At 43.5% G+C, this 18,433-nt stretch overlaps 1 protein-coding gene and 1 pseudogene across 3 annotated transcripts in view; both read right to left on the bottom strand.

The window, feature by feature from the left end:
* The window catches only part of GABRA2 (gamma-aminobutyric acid type A receptor subunit alpha2), a 298,395-nt gene that overhangs the window by 52,145 nt on the left and 227,817 nt on the right, over positions 1-18,433 (bottom strand). For all 3 annotated transcript variants that reach the window (XM_073645542.1, XM_073645541.1, XM_073645543.1), the window contains exon 8: positions 9,775-9,927. In XM_073645542.1, the coding sequence (XP_073501643.1) occupies positions 9,775-9,927 (153 nt within the window). The remainder of the gene's footprint in view (positions 1-9,774; positions 9,928-18,433) is intronic.
* On the bottom strand, positions 8,106-8,250 carry LOC141174679 (U2 spliceosomal RNA; annotated as a pseudogene).

Genomic DNA, 18,433 nt, shown 5'->3' with positions numbered 1-18,433 from the left:
AAGATTTTACTTCACTAGGTGCAGTAAAAAAATTGGTATTCTATACACAGGTGGTATATCTTGCAACACAGATAGGCTACTCCACTGACTAACACACTCTGCAATAGGCCAAAAAGGATTAGCTTTGCTAGATTCAGCCAAATGCTGTGAAAAAAACTTGCACAACACTGGCACAGACCTGCCTGGCAAAAACTGATAGGAACTGATGTAACCTAGTCCTGAAAAGGACTCCAATTACAATTAGTCTTTACTCCCACAATCTATCTATTTAAGAGCACAGACCTGCCTGATAAAAGTCGTAGGAAATGCTGTAACCTAGTCCTTAAAAGGACTGCAATCACAACTATTCCCTACTCCCAAGCTATCTGTAGATTTGTGCGAAAATTGGCTTGAAATTAACAAGGTATAGCGCACACAGCAACAGCGGTGCCGTCTAACACGCAGCTGCAGCAGTGAGAAAATGGTGGCGACGGGGAAAATGGCTTGGTCTTATAGGGCAAGGACATGTGACATACACTGCCAATGACACATGCCCTTGCTTGTGTGAAAAAAAGCACTTCGCTCCGTGTGTGCGCTGCTGATAGGCTGACAGATTGCACCTCCCCACTGTAAATGCGGGAAAGAGAAAAAAAAAATGGAGATCTTCATTGTTCCTGCAGAGATCCATCCCCTGCCCTTCCCCCCACCCCGCTGTACACTCAAACTGCGTATTAACATTAATTTTCATCATTACTGAGAAAAAATCCAGTTATGATTTTGGTGCACGAACAGTTATCGAACATAACCTCGAACAGCCGAATTTTTCTCAAATTGTTCGTGTTCGCCGAACGGCTCGAACACCGCCCAAAGCAGCTCGAATTTGAGATTGGCGAACAGTTCGAGTAGAACAACGCTCATCTCTAACTAATACCCCTCAAAAAATTCTTAGTGCTATCACACTGTCAGTATTTAATCATACCATAATATTAGCAGATGATACACTAATGATTCCCTATTCTTAGTCTGAACTGATCCTGCCTAACGTGGAGGATGGAACCCTGGTATAAATGAAAATGACGTCCCCCTCATTGGAGGATATCCCTCACTTTCCCTACTATGCCCTGATGCAATGAGCTAAACACAGAAAAATGAGTGACTGCCTAATCTAATACATACATGTCTCTAACATATAAAAGATACACATATGTAAAAATGAATGGATAGACTTATCATTAGTTGTAGAAACTGCCTTGACGTGTTTCCCCATCCACAAGGTTCATCAGGAGGCCTTAAAGCATAAATTATGTACAGTTGAGAAAAAAAGTATTTAGTCAGCCACCAATTTTGCAAGTTCTCCCACTTAAAAAGATGAGAGAGGCCTGTAATTGACATAATAGGTAGACCTCAACTATGAGAGACAAAATGAGAAAACAAGTACTGAAAATCATATTCTCTCATTTGGAAAGATTTTTTTTCAAATTTTGGTGAATATTAAGTATTTGGTCACCTACAAAAGTTCATCTCAATACTTTGTTATATATCCTTTGTTGGCAATGACAGAGGTCAAACGTTTTCTGTAATTCTTAACAAGGTTGGCACACACTGTTGCTGGTATGTTGGCCCTTTCCTCCATACAGATCTCCTCTAGAGCAGTGATGGTTTGGGGCTGTCGCTGGGCAACACAGACTTTCAACTCCCTCCAAAGATTTTCTATAGGGTTTAGATCTGGAGACTGGTTAAGCCACTCCAGGACCTTGAAATGCTTCTTACGAAGCCACTCTTTCGTTGCCTTGGTGGTGTGATTGGGATTATTGTCATGCTGAAATACCCAGCCATGTTTCATCTTTAATGCCCTTGCTGATGGAAGGAGGTTTGCACTCAAAATCTCATGATACATGACCCCATTCATTCTTTCATGTACACGGATCAGTCGTCCTGGTGCCTTGGCAGATAAACAGCCCCAAAATATGATGTTGCCACCCCCATGCTTCAAAGTAGGTATGGTTTTCTTTGGATGCAACTCAGCATTCTTTCTCCTCCAAACACGACGAGTTGTGTTTCTACCAAACAGTTCTACTTTGATTTCATCTGACAATATAACAATCTCCCAATACTCTTCTGGATCATCCAAATGCTCTCTATCAAACTTCAGACGGGCCCGGACATGTAATGGCTTAAGCAGGGGGACATGTCTGGCACTGCAGAATCTGAGTCCCTGGCGGCGTAGTGTGTTACTGATGGTAGCCTGGGTAACATTGGTCCGAGCTCTCTGCAGGTCATTCAAAAGGTCCCCCCGTGTGATTCTAGGATTTTTGCTCACCAATCTTGATATCATTTTGACCCCAAGGGGTGAGATCTTGTGTGGAGCGCCGGAGCTCAGAGTAAGTCTGCCCAATCGTCACGCCATACATGTATGGCGGTTTTCGGGAAGGCACTTCCACCAGCGCCGTACATGTATGGTGGATGCCATGAAGGGGTTAAGTGACAATAAAATGTGCGATGCCCTGGTATGTTATTACATCATAAGGCCTAGTCAACTCCAAAGGTGCTGATAGTGTCAAACATGACACTGAAGATAAAATCAAAGACCATGACTGGTATGGAGAAGAGTGGACATGTGAGAGACCAGTAAGTATATATTTTTTAACCCCTTCCGGCCCTCTGGGGTAAACTGCTGCTTTAATTCCTAATGTTTAACTATAATGTGTCGTGGAACTTGCAAGAGTTCAATTCCTCTGTAGCGCCACCACAAGAAAAATTAAGCATTGCACAGATTACATTCATCAAGATCAATAAACTGCTTATGTAGGGCATGGACATCCTGGGTCCTCCAAAAGGAGAATGCTTATTGCATTAACTCTGCTCCACTTCATAGATCCTTAATGTGGAACTCAATCAACTCAGGCTACCACACTAGATACTCTACATTCTAGATATTCTAGATTTGCTACAATCTATTTACCATTCATCAATGTACTACCTTGGATTATTCACTCTAATCTACTATCAACATTAGATTTCATGATGCCATTTCCCATAAAGTCCAACATTTTTTTTTACTATTTCTATATCCCTTGCAATGCAATCCACAATTTAACTGCTGCTAAAGTGAAAAAATCCCTTCTTTTATTGGCAATAAAAATAACTTTATTAAATTTCATGTGTGCCCCCCGGTCATCTGAGCTTTTGTAGGCATAGCTTTTTGACAGATCTGTGCACTATCCATTGATGATACTGTATTTACACTGTACACAGTAATACTGTCACTGTAAGAAAACTTTTTGTAGTCATAGAAAAAAAATTTATACAACAAAGCCCCCAGGGAAGGTGGGCTGCAAACAGCCAGAAATTAAATTATTCGGAAAATAAGGACAGCTGCATGCCACATTTTATTTTGGAAATTGGAAAGAAAATATCTTCGATATATAAAGCCACCCACAGTTTGGTTCTGTTATAAAGTGGTTTCTAAAACTTCACTATATACAGTTTGTTTTTTAAGGCTTTTGAAGTAAAATATCTATGAGATGGTGACTGAGAATCCTATTAATCCAGATTATCTACCACAAACAAAGTTCTTCAGAAGAGTTTGCGCATTTTAGAGCAGTACATCATTTTGTTGTTATTTGAATCTTTATTGACAAAGCATTTTTGATGTTAAAGGATTTTATCAGAACTAATGTTTTTTTCCACAGAAATAAGAAATATATAAAAGAACCCAATTACTTAGGTAATAATAAGGCATTTGTCCCCTTAACATTATCAGTCAGGGAAGGCCCTCATACGCATTGGAAGTCGATACTGTGGTAATTAGCTGGTTCAGAAAACTTTATTTCAAAGTGAGAATTTTAAGTGTGTTCAGAACAAAGTGGCTTATGGGTGTCTCCTGACATCCAACTTCCAGAGCACGTATCATGACTAGTGTTGAGCATTCCGATACTGAAATATCGGGTATCGACCGATATTCGCGGTATCGGAGTTCCGATACTGAGTTCCGATACTTTTAGAATATCGAATACCGGAATCGGAAGTTCCCTTAATGACTGCGCTCTGTAGTGTCTCTGAAGGATGACAAGCTGGATGGCAGCGCTCAGCTTACTGTACTTGTCATTTAGTGTTAAAGGATTTATTAAAAAAAATAATAGTCTTTTCATGCACCGTCTCTTTAAAAAAGCCGGCCGGCAATTCAGCAGCGGCATACACCGGTACCCGACAATTTACAACAGAAAGATTAGAGCATCACACATAGATTAGATAGATAGAAACATGTCAGTCACATATATAAGAAGTACAGTGACAGTGTTGCTTACTGTACTTGTCATTTAGTGTAAAGGATTTATTTAAAAAAATAATAATGTTTTCATGCACCGTTTCTTTAAAAAAGCCGGCCGGCAATTCAGCAGCGTTACCCGGCAATTTAGAATAGAAAGAATAGAGAATCACACATAGATTAGATAGATAGAAACATGTCAGTCACATATATAAGAAGTACAGTGACAGTGCTGATTACTGTACTTGTCATTTAGTGTTAAAATAAAGGATTTATTAAAAAAAAAATTGGCGTGGGGTTCTCCGTAATTTTAGGCTCTAGCGGAGGTTAAGCAGACGGCTGGGGCAGATGTTTGAAGCCTGGGAAAGGGGTAATACCCACGGAGCTTCCCAGGCTACTAATATCAGCCCCAGCTGAATACCTAGCCTTTACTAGCTATTAAAATGGGGGACCCGGCCCAAAAAGATGACGTGGGGTCCCCCCTATTTTAATAGCTAGCAAAGGCTAGGCAGACAGCTGGGGGCTGATATTAATAGCCCAGGAAGGGTGCCATGAATATTGGCCCCCTCCCAGGCTAGAAACACCAGCTGTCAGCCGCCCCAGAAATGGTGCATCCATAGGATGCGCCAATTCTGGCATTTAGCCTCGCTCTTCCCACTGCCCTGTAGCGGTGGCAGTGGGGTAATAGGGCTTGGATTGATGTGAGCTTATAATGCCAGCTGACATCATGCCCAGGTTAGTAATGGAGAGGTGTCTATAAGACACCCCCATTACTAACCCCATAGTCAAAGTTAAAAAAACACAAACACCCACAATAAAGTCCTTTAATTGAAATAAACACACAATTTTTTAATGTTCTAAATTAAACCATACTTACCATCACGCCCATTCCAGCTGAAGCCAATGTCTTCTGCAATTAAAGTAAAATAATAAAGCAACATCAAACTTACCTTTCCATGGTTCCCACGACAGCTTCAGCTCTGCTACATTGACATGACAGGTTGAATCGCAACAGAACACTGCCATTCAGCTTGCCATGCCGCAGAGACTGAGCAGCACAGCAATGCTTGTGCCCCTCAGTGTCTCGCTGTGACGGCATAAAGATGAGCCGAGGTCATGTCCAATGAACTCAGCTCACCTCATGCATGTCACTGACAGCGTGGGAAAATTCTCCTGCCCAAGCGCTGAGCGCAGGAGAATTTTCCCACGCTGTCAGTGATGTGCATGAGGTGAGCTGAGTTCATTGGACATGAGCTCACCTCATGCACGTCACTGACAGCATGTGAAAATTCTCTTGCTCAAGCGCTAAGCGCAGGAGAATTCTCCCACGCTGTCAGTGACATGCATGAGGTGAGCTGAGTTCATTGGACATGAGCTCACCTCATGCACGTCACTGACAGCGTGGGAGAATTGTCTTGCTCAAGCACTGTGCGCAGGAGAATTTTCCCACGCTGTCAGAGACGTGCATGAGGTGAGCTGAGTTCTTTGGACATGAGCTCACCTCATGCACGTCACTGACAGCGTAGGAAAATTCTCCTGCGCTCAGTGCTTCAGCAGGAGAATTCTCTCACGCTCACTGCAAGCGCAGGAGAATTTTCCCACTCTGTCAGTGACGTGCATGAGGTAAGCTGAGTTCATTGGACATGAACTCGGCTCATCTGGATGCCGTCACAGCCAGACACTGAGGAGCGCAAGCATGCCTGCGCTTCTCAGTCTCTGCGGCATGGCAAGCTGGATGGCAGCTTTCGGCTGCTATCCAGCCTGTCATGTGAATGTAGCAGAGCTGGAGCCATCGTGGGAACCATGGAAAGGTAAGGATGAGGTTGCTTTATAATTTTACTTTTATTGCAGGAGATCGTTGGCTTCAGCTGGAATGGGCATGATGGTAAGTATGGTTTAATTTAGAACAATAAAGAATTGTGTCTTTATTTCAATTAAAGGACTTTATTCTGGGTGTTTGTGGTTTTTTTTTAACTTTCACTATGGGGTTAGTAATGGGGGTGTCTTATAGACGCCTCTCCATTACTAACCTGGGCTTGATGTCAGCTGGCATTATAAGCTGACATCAATCCCAGCCCTATTACCCCACTGCCAACGCTACAGGGCAGTGGGAAGAGCAAGGCTATGTGCCAGAATTGGCACATCCTATGGATGCGCCATTTCTGGGGTGGCTGACGGCTGGTGTTTCTAGACTGGGAGGGGGCCAATATTCATAGCACCCTTCCTGGGCTACTAATATCAGCCCCCAGCTGTCTGCCTAGCCTTTGCTAGCTATTAAAATAGGGGGGACCCCATGTCATTTCTTTTGGGGTCCCCCATTTTAATAGCTAGTAAAGGCTAGGTATTCAGCTGGGGGCTGATATTAGTAGCCTGGGAAGCTCTGTGGGTATTACCCCCTTCCCAGGCTTCAAACATCTGCCCCAGCTGTCTACTTAACCTCTGCTAGAGCCTAAAATTACGGGGAACCCCACGCCAATTTTTTTTTAATAAATCCTTTATTTTAACACTAAAAGACAAGTACAGTAATCAACACTGTCACTGTACTTCATATATATGTGACTGACATGTTTCTATCTATCTAATCTATGTGTGATTCTCTATTCTTTATATTCTAAATTGTTGGGTACCGCTGCTGAATTGCCTGCCGGTTGTTTAAAGAGACGGTGCTTGAAAACACTGTTATTTTTTTTAATAAATCCTTTACACTAAATGACAAGTACAGTAACCAACACTGTCACTGTACTTCATATATATGTGACTGACATGTTTCTATCTATCTAATCTATGTGTGGTGCTTTATTCTTTCTGTTCTAAATTGTCGGGTACCGGTGTATGCCGCTGCTGAATTGCCGGCTTTTCATGTCATTCTACATTATTCCTAGTTGTTTTCCTTCATGTAGAATTAACCTACAAGGAAAGAAAGGGTTTATTTTTTTCCGATATTTGTGTCCCATTGACTTGCATTGGTTTCCGGTATCGGAATCGGCGATATCCGATACTTTTTGGGTATCGGTCCGATCCAATACGATCCGATATTTCCCGATATCGGAAGGTATCGCTCAACACTAATCATGACAGAACCTCTCTCTCTAGTTACAACCTGGATATTTCTAAATAGCTATTAATGTTCAAAAGGGTGCGAGTAGATACAATATTTTGGCAAATTTCAAGTATTTGCTCTCTACCAGAGTGCACTTAAAAAAGTGACAAGTGCCACAAAAAAGTGAACTAAGGTATGGTTTCTTATAATCCTCTCCTACAGGAGAAAACCCCCCAATAAACGAATCCCCATCTCTTTGAGCCAAAAGGCCACAGCTAGGGTCAGGGGATAGTAGCCTCCCCTAGCCGAAGCCAATAGAGACTTAATCTCGCTCCTAGCATTTGCCTAGACACTCACCCGTGCAAGAACTAAGTGCCATGTAGGTTGGCTCCTCTCCCAGAAGAGGAGAGCCAGAAGTCAGGGCGGAGCAGAACTTGATGGCCACACACTTCCTCCCAGACCTATCAGAAGGGAACCCATGAGGGAACCACATCCTGACAATTGTAGTCACAATGACACATGTGCATAGGTTTACACAGTGAAAACCATCAGAATAAATAGTGAAGGTAATCCAGTGTTATATTGGACCTTCAACCGGGGATTTAAAAATACCCCATCCTAATCAAAAGGCCCAGAAAAGTGTGTGCGTAATAAAGTATGAAAATGTGAAGTGTATGCGCAAAGTGTCAAAACTCAGGTATGTTTCCAAGCCCAGTGAGTTAAGGCACGCCAGGGCTACCACTAATGGGGCACTTTGCACATCAGGCATTCAAACTTACCTGGCCTTTATAGCATCAATCCTGGAGGGCCAGGGTTTACACCGAATGACTGCATAAGCCAGCAGTGTACTAACCAGTGCACCGTACCCAGTGTAATGCCTTATTCTACTGGGCAGCCCTCAGACAAAAAGACGCCTTTTTGAAAGATACTACACTTGATCTTAGCCAAAAGGCCGAGAAATGATACTAAGTGATATGTTTATTATGCCTTTGTTGCCTTGTTCTAATGCACCACAAGAGGTTGGCGTGGATTCATAGAGAGTGCTAGTCATATATTAAAGTGGTTTTCTCATGTTGTTTTTTCAGGAGCACACCTCACCTTTCCTCCCAGCATCCTTTTTTCTGGGTGGTGTATTCCTTATGGTTGACAGTTCGAACCAGCGACATGGTTGTGCTGCTGGTGGGAACCGAGTGCTCTCTCAGGCTGCTAGCAGAGGCTGTTTTGACTGGAAGAAGCACAGAGGGACTGAGGCTAGACAGATCTAAAAATACTTCTGAGCAAGTCAAGCAGACTCTTAAGTGCCCCTTACCTAGGAAATTGGCCACTCTGCAGACTGGAAACCTGTACACTACAAGGACCCTTTGACATGTCTGCTTAAAAAAGTATGTGTGAGACGATCAATTTTTGCTATCAGTGTGGTTTTCCGTTGGCCGTCCGTTTGTACGCGTGTACCATCCGTGTGCCGTCCATGTGACATGTACCAGAGTAGAATGCAGAATAGAAATTACACATTTTTAGGTGTTAAAGAGGTGAAAATAGATATATAGATAAATAGATAGATAGATATGGGGTAAATAGATGATAGATAGATAGATAGATAGATAGATAGATATATTGATAGAGAGATAGATAGCATGCTCATGTGCGGTACATATTGCCATATGTGCTACCTGAAAAAAACGGACATCTCTACGTATGGGTCACACAGACACATGGTCCATGTGAAAATACGGACAGGTGCACAGCCCTATAGCTTAAAATTGGTGTGCATGTGTACGTGCCGCCGATAGGTGTGAAAACGGACGCCGTACGTACCAGAAACATGGATGTGTAAAGGGGACTAATCCCCCTGTTAATGAGTGTGGAGAGGATTTTTAATAAGAAATCAATTGCAAAGTTGCCTTTATTACAAGAGCTTTGCAATTTTACCCATTTAAAAACTTGAGAAAACCCCTTTCATATAGACTCTTTATCATGTCTATAACACAAGCCAGATACAATAACAGGGAATGTGAGATATATTGAGCCTCTTTTTTAAATGTAGTAAAGTAGATACGTTCATACACTGAATTATAATTATAAAGTCACTGATCGGCTTAATTACAGTAACACCTAGTACATTTCTTACACAATATGATAATAACTATATTTATAAAAAATAACAGTATTGAAATAATACAGAGGTTTTTTCCTAAAAATGTTTACATGGCAAAACCTGCGTATTATTTCAATACTGTTATTTTTATAAATATAGTTATTATCATATTCATAGAGAAAAAAATATGTTGTATATCCCAAAACAATCGTGTATATAGAAAATAAAAGATATTTTTCCTCTAAAAATGGGAATTATTGTCGTAACTATAATTATTACAGCTGTAATCAGTACAACCCATTGGATGTATATTACTGTATGTCAATGTGTCATTGAAAAATAAACCACTTTATTAAAAATGGCATAAATATGTGCACCGCTGACTTTACTCACCAAAGACTGTTCTTGCAGGCACAGATTCCCTGTTCAGCCAGAATGACACCTGAGACAAAATGACTGTCATGATGCAGGGGAGATAGGTCTGAATCACAAAATATCCAATTTTTCGCTTCAGGTGAAAATGTGTTGTCATAACCGTGTACTCTCCTGCCAGACAAACATCCAAGTGAGAATTTTGTTCACAGAACAGATAATTCATGGCACAAATTACTATACAAAAGAGCGTGAAGCCCTGCACAGGAAGCTCTCACTCCTCTGCATGCAATAACACAACACTGTAGTAGACAAGAACATAAACATTTCATCAGTATTTCACAGCACGTAATTTATATGAAAACATTAAGAAATAAAAGTTTTTTGTTTATGTGTAAATAAAGCTTGAGGTTAATGTATTCTCTGAAAATTACCATTTTTTTTTAAATTGTCTTACTATGAACATAAAAATTATATAGAAAAATTGGGACAGATTTATCAAAATTATGTAAAAGAAAAATTTTTTTTTTTGCCTCTCCTAACCAATCATAACTCAGCTATCGCTTTTCATGAGCATTGTAATGAATAAAAGTTGCACTGTGATTGAATGCTATAGGCAACACATTTATTTTAGACAGTTTTCATAAATCTCCCCAATTAAGTTCAACACAATGGTCACTAGGATAGTCACAGTAAGCTGTTTTAGAGGAGGAAAATAGAAAAAAAATTTAAGCAAAAAATGTGGTCATGATGCACTGTTATGGCGAAGGGGGGTCTGCTGCTGACACTGGTATTGGGGTAATGTCCCCCAATTCTGTTAATATCCTCCATCCTGGTATGTATGGCCCTTCCTTCCTGGTATATGTGACCCTCATCCCCATCCTGGTATACATGGCCCTCATCCCCATCCTGGTATATGTGGCCCTCATCCCCATCCTGGTATGCATGGCACCCCAATTCGCCATCCTGGTATGCATGGCACCCCTTGATCCCCCATCCTGGTATGCATGGCACCCATTGATCCTGGTATGCATGGCACCCCTTGATCCTGGTATACTTGGCACCTCTTGATCCTGGTATGCATGGCACCCCTTGATCCTGGTATGCATGGCGCCCCTTGATGCCCCATCCTGGTATGCATGGCACCCCTTGATCCCCCATCCTGGTATGCCTGGCATCCCTTGATTTCCCCCATCCTGATATGCATGGCACCCTTTGATTTCTCCATCCTGGTATGCATGGCACCCCTTTATCCTGGTATGCTTGGCACCCCTCCATCCTGGAATGCATGGCACCCCTTCATCCTGGTATGCTTGGCACCCCTCCATCCTGATATGCATGGCACCCTCTGATCGCCATCAGGCTGCCCACAAAAAAAATAAACAATCATACTCACCTCCTCTCTCCTCTAGCACTGGGTCCTGCTCTGCTGCCTACACTCTCACTGTGTGATCCACGTATGGTGTCCCTGCCATGCGCCCTCACACAGTAAAGTGCTGTGCCGGAATAGTCACTGCTCCCCACGCCGGGACTGTGTGCATGGGGAGCAGTGACCATTTGCTCTCTTTAATAGCCTGCACACTGTAGCCGCAGTGCGGCTCCTGCTGCGCTCGGCGGTCAGTATGCCCGCATGAATATTCACTACAACCCATGGGAGTGGATTGTAGCGAATATTCATGAGCTTTAATAGCAGGCACACTGACCACCGGTTGCAGCAGGAGCTGCGCTACAGCTACAGTGTGCGCGCTATTAAGGAAAATGAATATTCCCTGCTCTGCACACCCATGGGCGTGGGGAGCAGTGAATATTGATTTTCTTTAGCAGCGGGCACAGTGTAGGCTGCAGCAGGCTGCTACTGCCTCCTGTGCCCCGCTCATTCCCCGCTGCCGCTCTCCCTCAGCCCTCCCACCACCCACAGCCAAAGTACATATGTTCGGACTTTAAGACGCACCCCCACTTTCCTCCAAAATTTTGGAGGAAAAAAGTGAGTCTTATAGTCCAAAAAATACGGTATTTAATGTCATAATCTAAACTATTTTCTATTATACTTGAATTAAAAATTCTCTATTCTTCCCTAACTACCATTTCAAACTGATTTTATTTTATTTTTCCACTTCCTTTTTGATGATGCTTTGCTTGAGAACCCCAGTGCATAATAGGATATTTAAACGTAGCATCACCATCGGGCAATGGCTGTGGTCAGTGTCTGTCCCTCCCTGAAATGAAGCATCATCAGTGATGCTCATTTTAGGGGCTGGGCTAGTCCCTGCTCTGTCCCTATGCGATGTTCACTAAATAAATAAATTAAATTATACTTACCTCTCCACACTCATCACCTTCTTTGTGTAGCTTCCATCCTACTCCTCATAGTTCTGGTCAGGTCTTCAGTCATAGTAGGTCTTGGGTCCTGAGTATACAGGTTGCACTAAAAGATCGCTCTCCAAAAGAATTAGCGGAGCATTTTATCAACATCAATAAAGGTTTCAAGGACCACCCACTATCTCTGCATTTTTTTAGAGCCCCTCAAAAAATCATACAAAGACTAGTGTTGAGCCACCCCCGTAGTGTTCGGGTTCGGTTCGGTTCGTCGAACACCGGGATGTTCGAGGAACTGTTCGTCGAACTGTTCGTCGAACACCTTAGAACACCGTCGAACACCGTTAAAACCAATGGCAGGCAAACAAAAACACATAGAAACACATAGAAAACACCTGCAAAGGTGTCCAAAAGCTGACAAACTGCTCAGAAGACACTCTCTTTAAAAAAGCCGGCCGGCAAATTCAGCAGCGGCATACACCGGTACCCGACAATTTAGACAAGAAGGAATAGAGCATCACACATAGATTAGATAGATAGAAACATGTCAGTCACACATATAAGAAGCACAGTGACAGTGTTGGTTACTGCACTTGTCATTTAGTGTAAAGGATTTATTAAAAAAAATATTAGTGTTTTCATGCACCGTCTCTTTAAAAAAGCCGGCCGGCAATTCAGCATCTGTACCCGACAATTTAGAACAGAAAGAATAGAGCTTCACACATAGATTAGATAGATAGAAACATGTCAGTCACATATATAATAAGTACAGTGATAGTGTTGCTTACTGTACTTGTCATTTAGTGTAAAGGATTTATTTAAAAAAATAATAGTGTTTTCATGCACTGTCTCTTTAAAAAAGCCGGCCGGCAATTCAGCAGCGGTACCCGACAATTTAGAACAGAAAGATAGAGCATCACACATAGATTAGATAGATAGAAACATGTCAGTCACATATATATATGAAGTACAGTGATAGTGTTGGTTACTGTACTTGTCATTTAGTATTAAAATAAAGGATTTATTATTAAAAAAATTGGCGTGTGGTTCCCCTTAATTTTAGGCTCTAGCGGAGGTTAAGCAGACGGCTGGGGCAGATGTTTGAAGCCTGGGAAGGGGGTAATACCCACGGAGCTTCCCAGGCTACTAATATCAGCCCCCAGCTGAATACATAGCCTTTACTAGCTATTAAAATGGGGGACCCCCCAAAAAAAATGACGTGGGGTCCCCCCTAATTTAATAGCTAGCAAAGGCTAGGCAGACAGCTGGGGGCTGATATTAATAGCCCAGGAAGGGAGCCATGAATATTGGCCCCCTCCCAGGCTAGAAACACCAGCCGTCAGCCGCCCCAGAAATGGCGCATTCATAGGATGCGCCAATTCTGGCACTTAGCCTCGTTCTTCCACGCTGCCCTGGTGCGGTGGCAGGGGGTAATAGGGTTGGGGTTGATGTCAGCTTATAATGCCAGCTGACATCAAGCCCAGGTTAGTAATGGAGAGGCGTCTATAAGACACCCCCATTACTAACCCCATAGTCAAAGTTAAAAAAAACACAAACACCCAGAATAAAGTCCTTTAATTGAAATAAAGACACAATCCTTTATTGTTCTAAATTAAACCATACTTACCATCACGCCCATTCCAGCTGAAGCCAACGATCTCCTGCAATAAAAGAAAAATAATAAAGCAACCTCATCCTTACCTTTCCATGGTTCCCACGACAGCTTCAGCTCTGGTACATCGAGATGACAGGCTGGACCGCAGCAGAACGCTGCCATCCAGCCTGTCATCCCGCAGACACTGAGAAGCGCAGGCTTGCTTGCGCTGCTCAGCGTCTCTCTGTGACGACATCCAGATGAGCCGAGTTAATGTCCAATGAACTCGGCTCACCTCATGCACGTCACTGACAGCGTGGGAAAATTCTCACGCTGAAGCGCTGATTGCAGGAGAATTTTCCCACGCTGTCAGTGACGTGCAGGAGGTGAGCTGAGTTCATTGGACATGAACTCACCTCATGCACATCACTGATAGCGTGGGAGAATTCTCCTGCACTCAGCACTTCAGCGTGAGAATTTTCCCACGCTGTCAGTGACGTGCATGAGGTGAGCCGAGTTCATTGGACATGACCTCGGCTCATCTGGATGCCATCACAGCGAGACAGTGAGGAGCGCAAGCATGCCTGCGCTTCTCAGTGTCTGCGGGATGACAGACAGGATGGCAGCGTTCTGCTGCGGTCCAGCCAGTCATCTCGATGTAGCAGAGCTGAAGCTGTCGTGGGAACCATGGAAAGGTAAGGATGAGGTTGGTTTATTATTTTTCTTTTATTGCAGGAGATCGTTGGCTTCAGCTGGAATGGGTGTGATGGTAAGTATGGTTTAATTTAGAACAATAAAGAATTGTGTCTTTATTTCAATTAAAGGACTTTATTCTGGGTGTTGTGTTTTTTTTAAATACTTTACTAGAAATTCATGGCGGTCATGTCTAATACTGGCGTGACCCCATGAATTTTGGGCTTGGGGCCAGCTGATAATACCAAGCTGGCCCTAACCCCTTTATTACCCAGTGAGCCACCGCACCAGGGCCCTGGATGAGTTGGGTACAGCGCCAGAAGATGGCGCTTCTATGAACGCGCCATTTTCCGGGGTGGCTGCGGACTGCAATTTGTAGCGGGGGGGGGCCCAGAAAGCTTGGGCCTCCCTGCGCTGCAGATTCCAGCCCCCAGCTGCCTAGTTGTACCTGGCTGGACACAAAAATAGGGCGAAGCCCCACGTACTTTTTTTTTAATTATTTCATGAAATTCATGAAATAATTAAGAAAAAAAGGCCTTCCCTATATTGTTGTGTCCGGCCAGGTACAAATAGGCAGCTAGTGGTTGGGGGCAGCCCGTTCCTGCCTGCTGTACCTGGCTGGACACAAATATAGTGCGAAGCCCCACTTCAATTTTTTTTAATTATTTCATGAAATTCATGAAATAATTAAGAAAAAAAGGGCTTCCCTATATTGTTGTGTCCGGCCAGGTACAAATAGGCAGCTGGTGGATGGGGGCAGCCCGTTCCTGCCTGCTGTACCTGGCTGGACACAAATATAGTGCGAAGCCCCACTTCAATTTTTTTAAATTATTTCAGGAAATTCATGAAATAATTTAAAAAAAATTGACGTGGGGCTTCGCACTATATTTGTGTCCAGCCAGGTACAGCAGGCAGGAACGGGCTGCCCCCAACCACCAGCTGCCTATTTGTACCTGGCCGGACACAACAATATAGAGAAGCCCTTTTTTTCTTAATTATTTCATGAAATAATTTAAAGAAAATTGACGTGGGGCTTCGCCCTGTTTTTGTGTCCAGCCAGGTACAACTAGGCAGCTGGGGGCTGGAATCCGCAGCGCAGGGAGGCCCAAGCTTTCTGGGCCACCCCGGCTGCAAATTGCAGTCCGCAGCCACCCCGGAAAATGGCGCGTTCATAGAAGCGCCATCTTCTGGCGCTGTACCCAACTCATCCAGGGCCCTGATGCGGTGGCTCACTGGGTAATGAAGGGTTTAGGGCCAGCTTGGCATTATCAGCTGGCCCTAAGCCCGAAATTCATGGGGTCACGCCAATATTAGACATGACCACCATGAATTTCTAGTAAAGTATTTTAAAAAAACACAACACCCAGAAAAAAGTCCTTTAATTGAAATAAACACACAATTCTTTATTGTTCTAAATTAAACCATACTTACCATCACGCCCATTCCAGCTGAAGCCAACGATCTCCTGAAATAAAAGAAAAATAATAAAGCAACATCATCCTTACCTTTCCATGGTTCCCATGACAGCTTCAGCTCTGCTACATCGAGATGACAGGCTGGACCGCAGCAGAACGCTGCCATCCAGCCTGTCATCCCGCAGACACTGAGAAGCGCAGGCTTGCTTGCGCTCCACAGTGTCTCTCTGTGAGGGCATCCAGATGAGCCGAGTTAATGTCCAATGAACTCGGCTCACCACATGCACGTCACTGACAGCGTGGGAAAATTCTCCTGCACTCAGAGCTTCAGCGTGGGAGAATTCTCACACTGAAGCGCTGAGTGCAGGAGAATTCTCCCACGCTGTCAGTGACGTGCAGGAGGTGAGCTGAGTTCATTGGACATGAGCTCACCTTATGCACGTCACTGACAGCGTGGGAAAATTCTCCTGCACTCAGCGCTTCAGCGTGGGAGAATTCTCACGCTGAAGCGCTGAGTGCAGGAGAATTCTCCCACGCTGTCAGTGACATGCAGGAGGTGAGCTGAGTTCATTGGACATGAGCTCACCTTATGCACGTCACTGACAGCGTGGGAAAATTCTCCTGCACTCAGCGCTTCAGCGTGGGAGAATTCTCACGCTGAAGCGCTGAGTGCAGGAGAATTTTCCCACGCTGTCAGTGACGTGCATGAGGTGAGCCGAGTTCATTGGACATGAACTCGGCTCATCTGGATGTCGTCACAGAGAGACGCTGAGCAGCGCAAGCAAGCCAGCGCTTCTCAGTGTCTGCGGGATGAGAGGCTGGATGGCAGCGTTCTGCTGCGGTCCAGCCTGTCATCTCGATGTAGCAGAGCTGAAGCTGTCGTGGGAACCATGGAAAGGTAAGGATGAGGTTGCTTTATTATTTTTCTTTTATTGCAGGAGATCGTTAGCTTCAGCTGGAATGGGCGTGACGGTAAGTATGGTTTAATTTAGAACAATAAAGGATTGTGTCTTTATTTCAATTAAAGGACTTTATTCTGGGTGTTTGTGTTTTTTTTAACTTTGACTATGGGGTTAGTAATGGGGGTGTCTTATAGACGCCTCTCCATTACTAACCTGGGCTTGATGTCAGCTGGCATTATAAGCTGACATCAACCCCAACCCTATTACCCCCTGCCACCGCACCAGGGCAGCGTGGAAGAGCGAGGCTAAGTGCCAGAATTGGCGCATCCTATGAATGCGCCATTTCTGGGGCGGCTGACGGCTGGTGTTTCTAGCCTGGGAGGGGGCCAATATTCATGGCTCCCTTCCTGGGCTATTAATATCAGCCCCCAGCTGTCTGCCTAGCCTTTGCTAGCTATTAAATTAGGGGGGACCCCACGTCATTTTTTTTGGGGGGTCCCCCATTTTAATAGCTAGTAAAGGCTATGTATTCAGCTGGGGGCTGATATTAGTAGCCTGGGAAGCTCCGTGGGTATTACCCCCTTCCCAGGCTTCAAACATCTGCCCCAGCCGTCTGCTTAACCTCCGCTAGAGCCTAAAATTAAGGGGAACCCCACGCCAATTTTTTTAATAATAAATCCTTTATTTTAATACTAAATGACAAGTACAGTAACCAGCACTATCACTGTACTTCATATATATGTGACTGACATGTTTCTATCTATCTAATCTATGTGTGAAGCTCTATTCTGTCTGTTATAAATTGTCGGGTACCGCTGCTGAATTGCCGGCCGGCTTTTTTAAAGAGACGGTGCATGAAAACACTATTATTTTTTTTGATAATCCTTTACGCTAAATGACAAGTACAGTAAGCAGCACTGTCACTGTACTTCATATATATGTGACTGACATGTTTCTATCTATCTAATCTATGTGTGATTCTCTATTCTTTCTATTCTAAATTGTCGGGTACCACTGCTGAATTGCCGGCCGGCTTTTTTAAAGAGACGGTGCATGAAAACACTATTATTTTTTTTGATAAATCCTTTACGCTAAATGACAAGTACAGTAAGCAGCACTTTCACTGTACTTCGTATATATATGGCTGACATGTTTCTATCTATCTAATCTATGTGTGATGCTCTATTCTTTCGGTTCTAAATTGTCGGGTACAGGTGTATGCCGCTGCTGAATTGCCGGCTTTTCATGTTTCACTGTTGGCACTGTTCCCATCGATTTGGGCAATCACTGTAATGCCACAACCACCATGGCTGTGGCATTACAGTGAGTGGCAGACAATCCCTGCATGATTGGTGCTCTAAATAGCGCCAGACATGCAGGACACGCTTTTGGTGCACGAACAGTTATCGAACATAACCTCGAACAGCCGAATTTTTTGCAAATCGTTCGGGTTCGTCGAACAACTCGAACACCGCCCAAAACAGCTCGAATTTGAGATTGGCGAACAGTTCTAGTCGAACACCGCTCATCTCTAGCAAGACACAAACTTTTTTGGAATACAAACAGTATCAAAAGAGTGATGAGGAGGTGACTATCTAAGTAAAATGTCTACTGTAGAGCTCAAATGGATTTTTAGTCAAAACCCCCTAGGGACTCACAGAAAAAAGTACCTTATTAGACAAATTTTAAAAATTAACCTTTAATAAATACCTTTAAAAAGGATAATTCTGATGTCTTTAAAACAACAAACCACTTTATCA

This window comes from Phyllobates terribilis, unplaced genomic scaffold (genome assembly GCF_046119375.1).
Source record: "Phyllobates terribilis strain yellow unplaced genomic scaffold, ASM4611937v1 Scaffold_1__5_contigs__length_1240528914, whole genome shotgun sequence".
NCBI lineage: Eukaryota > Metazoa > Chordata > Amphibia > Anura > Dendrobatidae > Phyllobates > Phyllobates terribilis.
The sequence above is the reverse complement of the archived record's forward strand: the minus strand, read 5'-3'. Positions and strand labels throughout refer to the sequence as shown.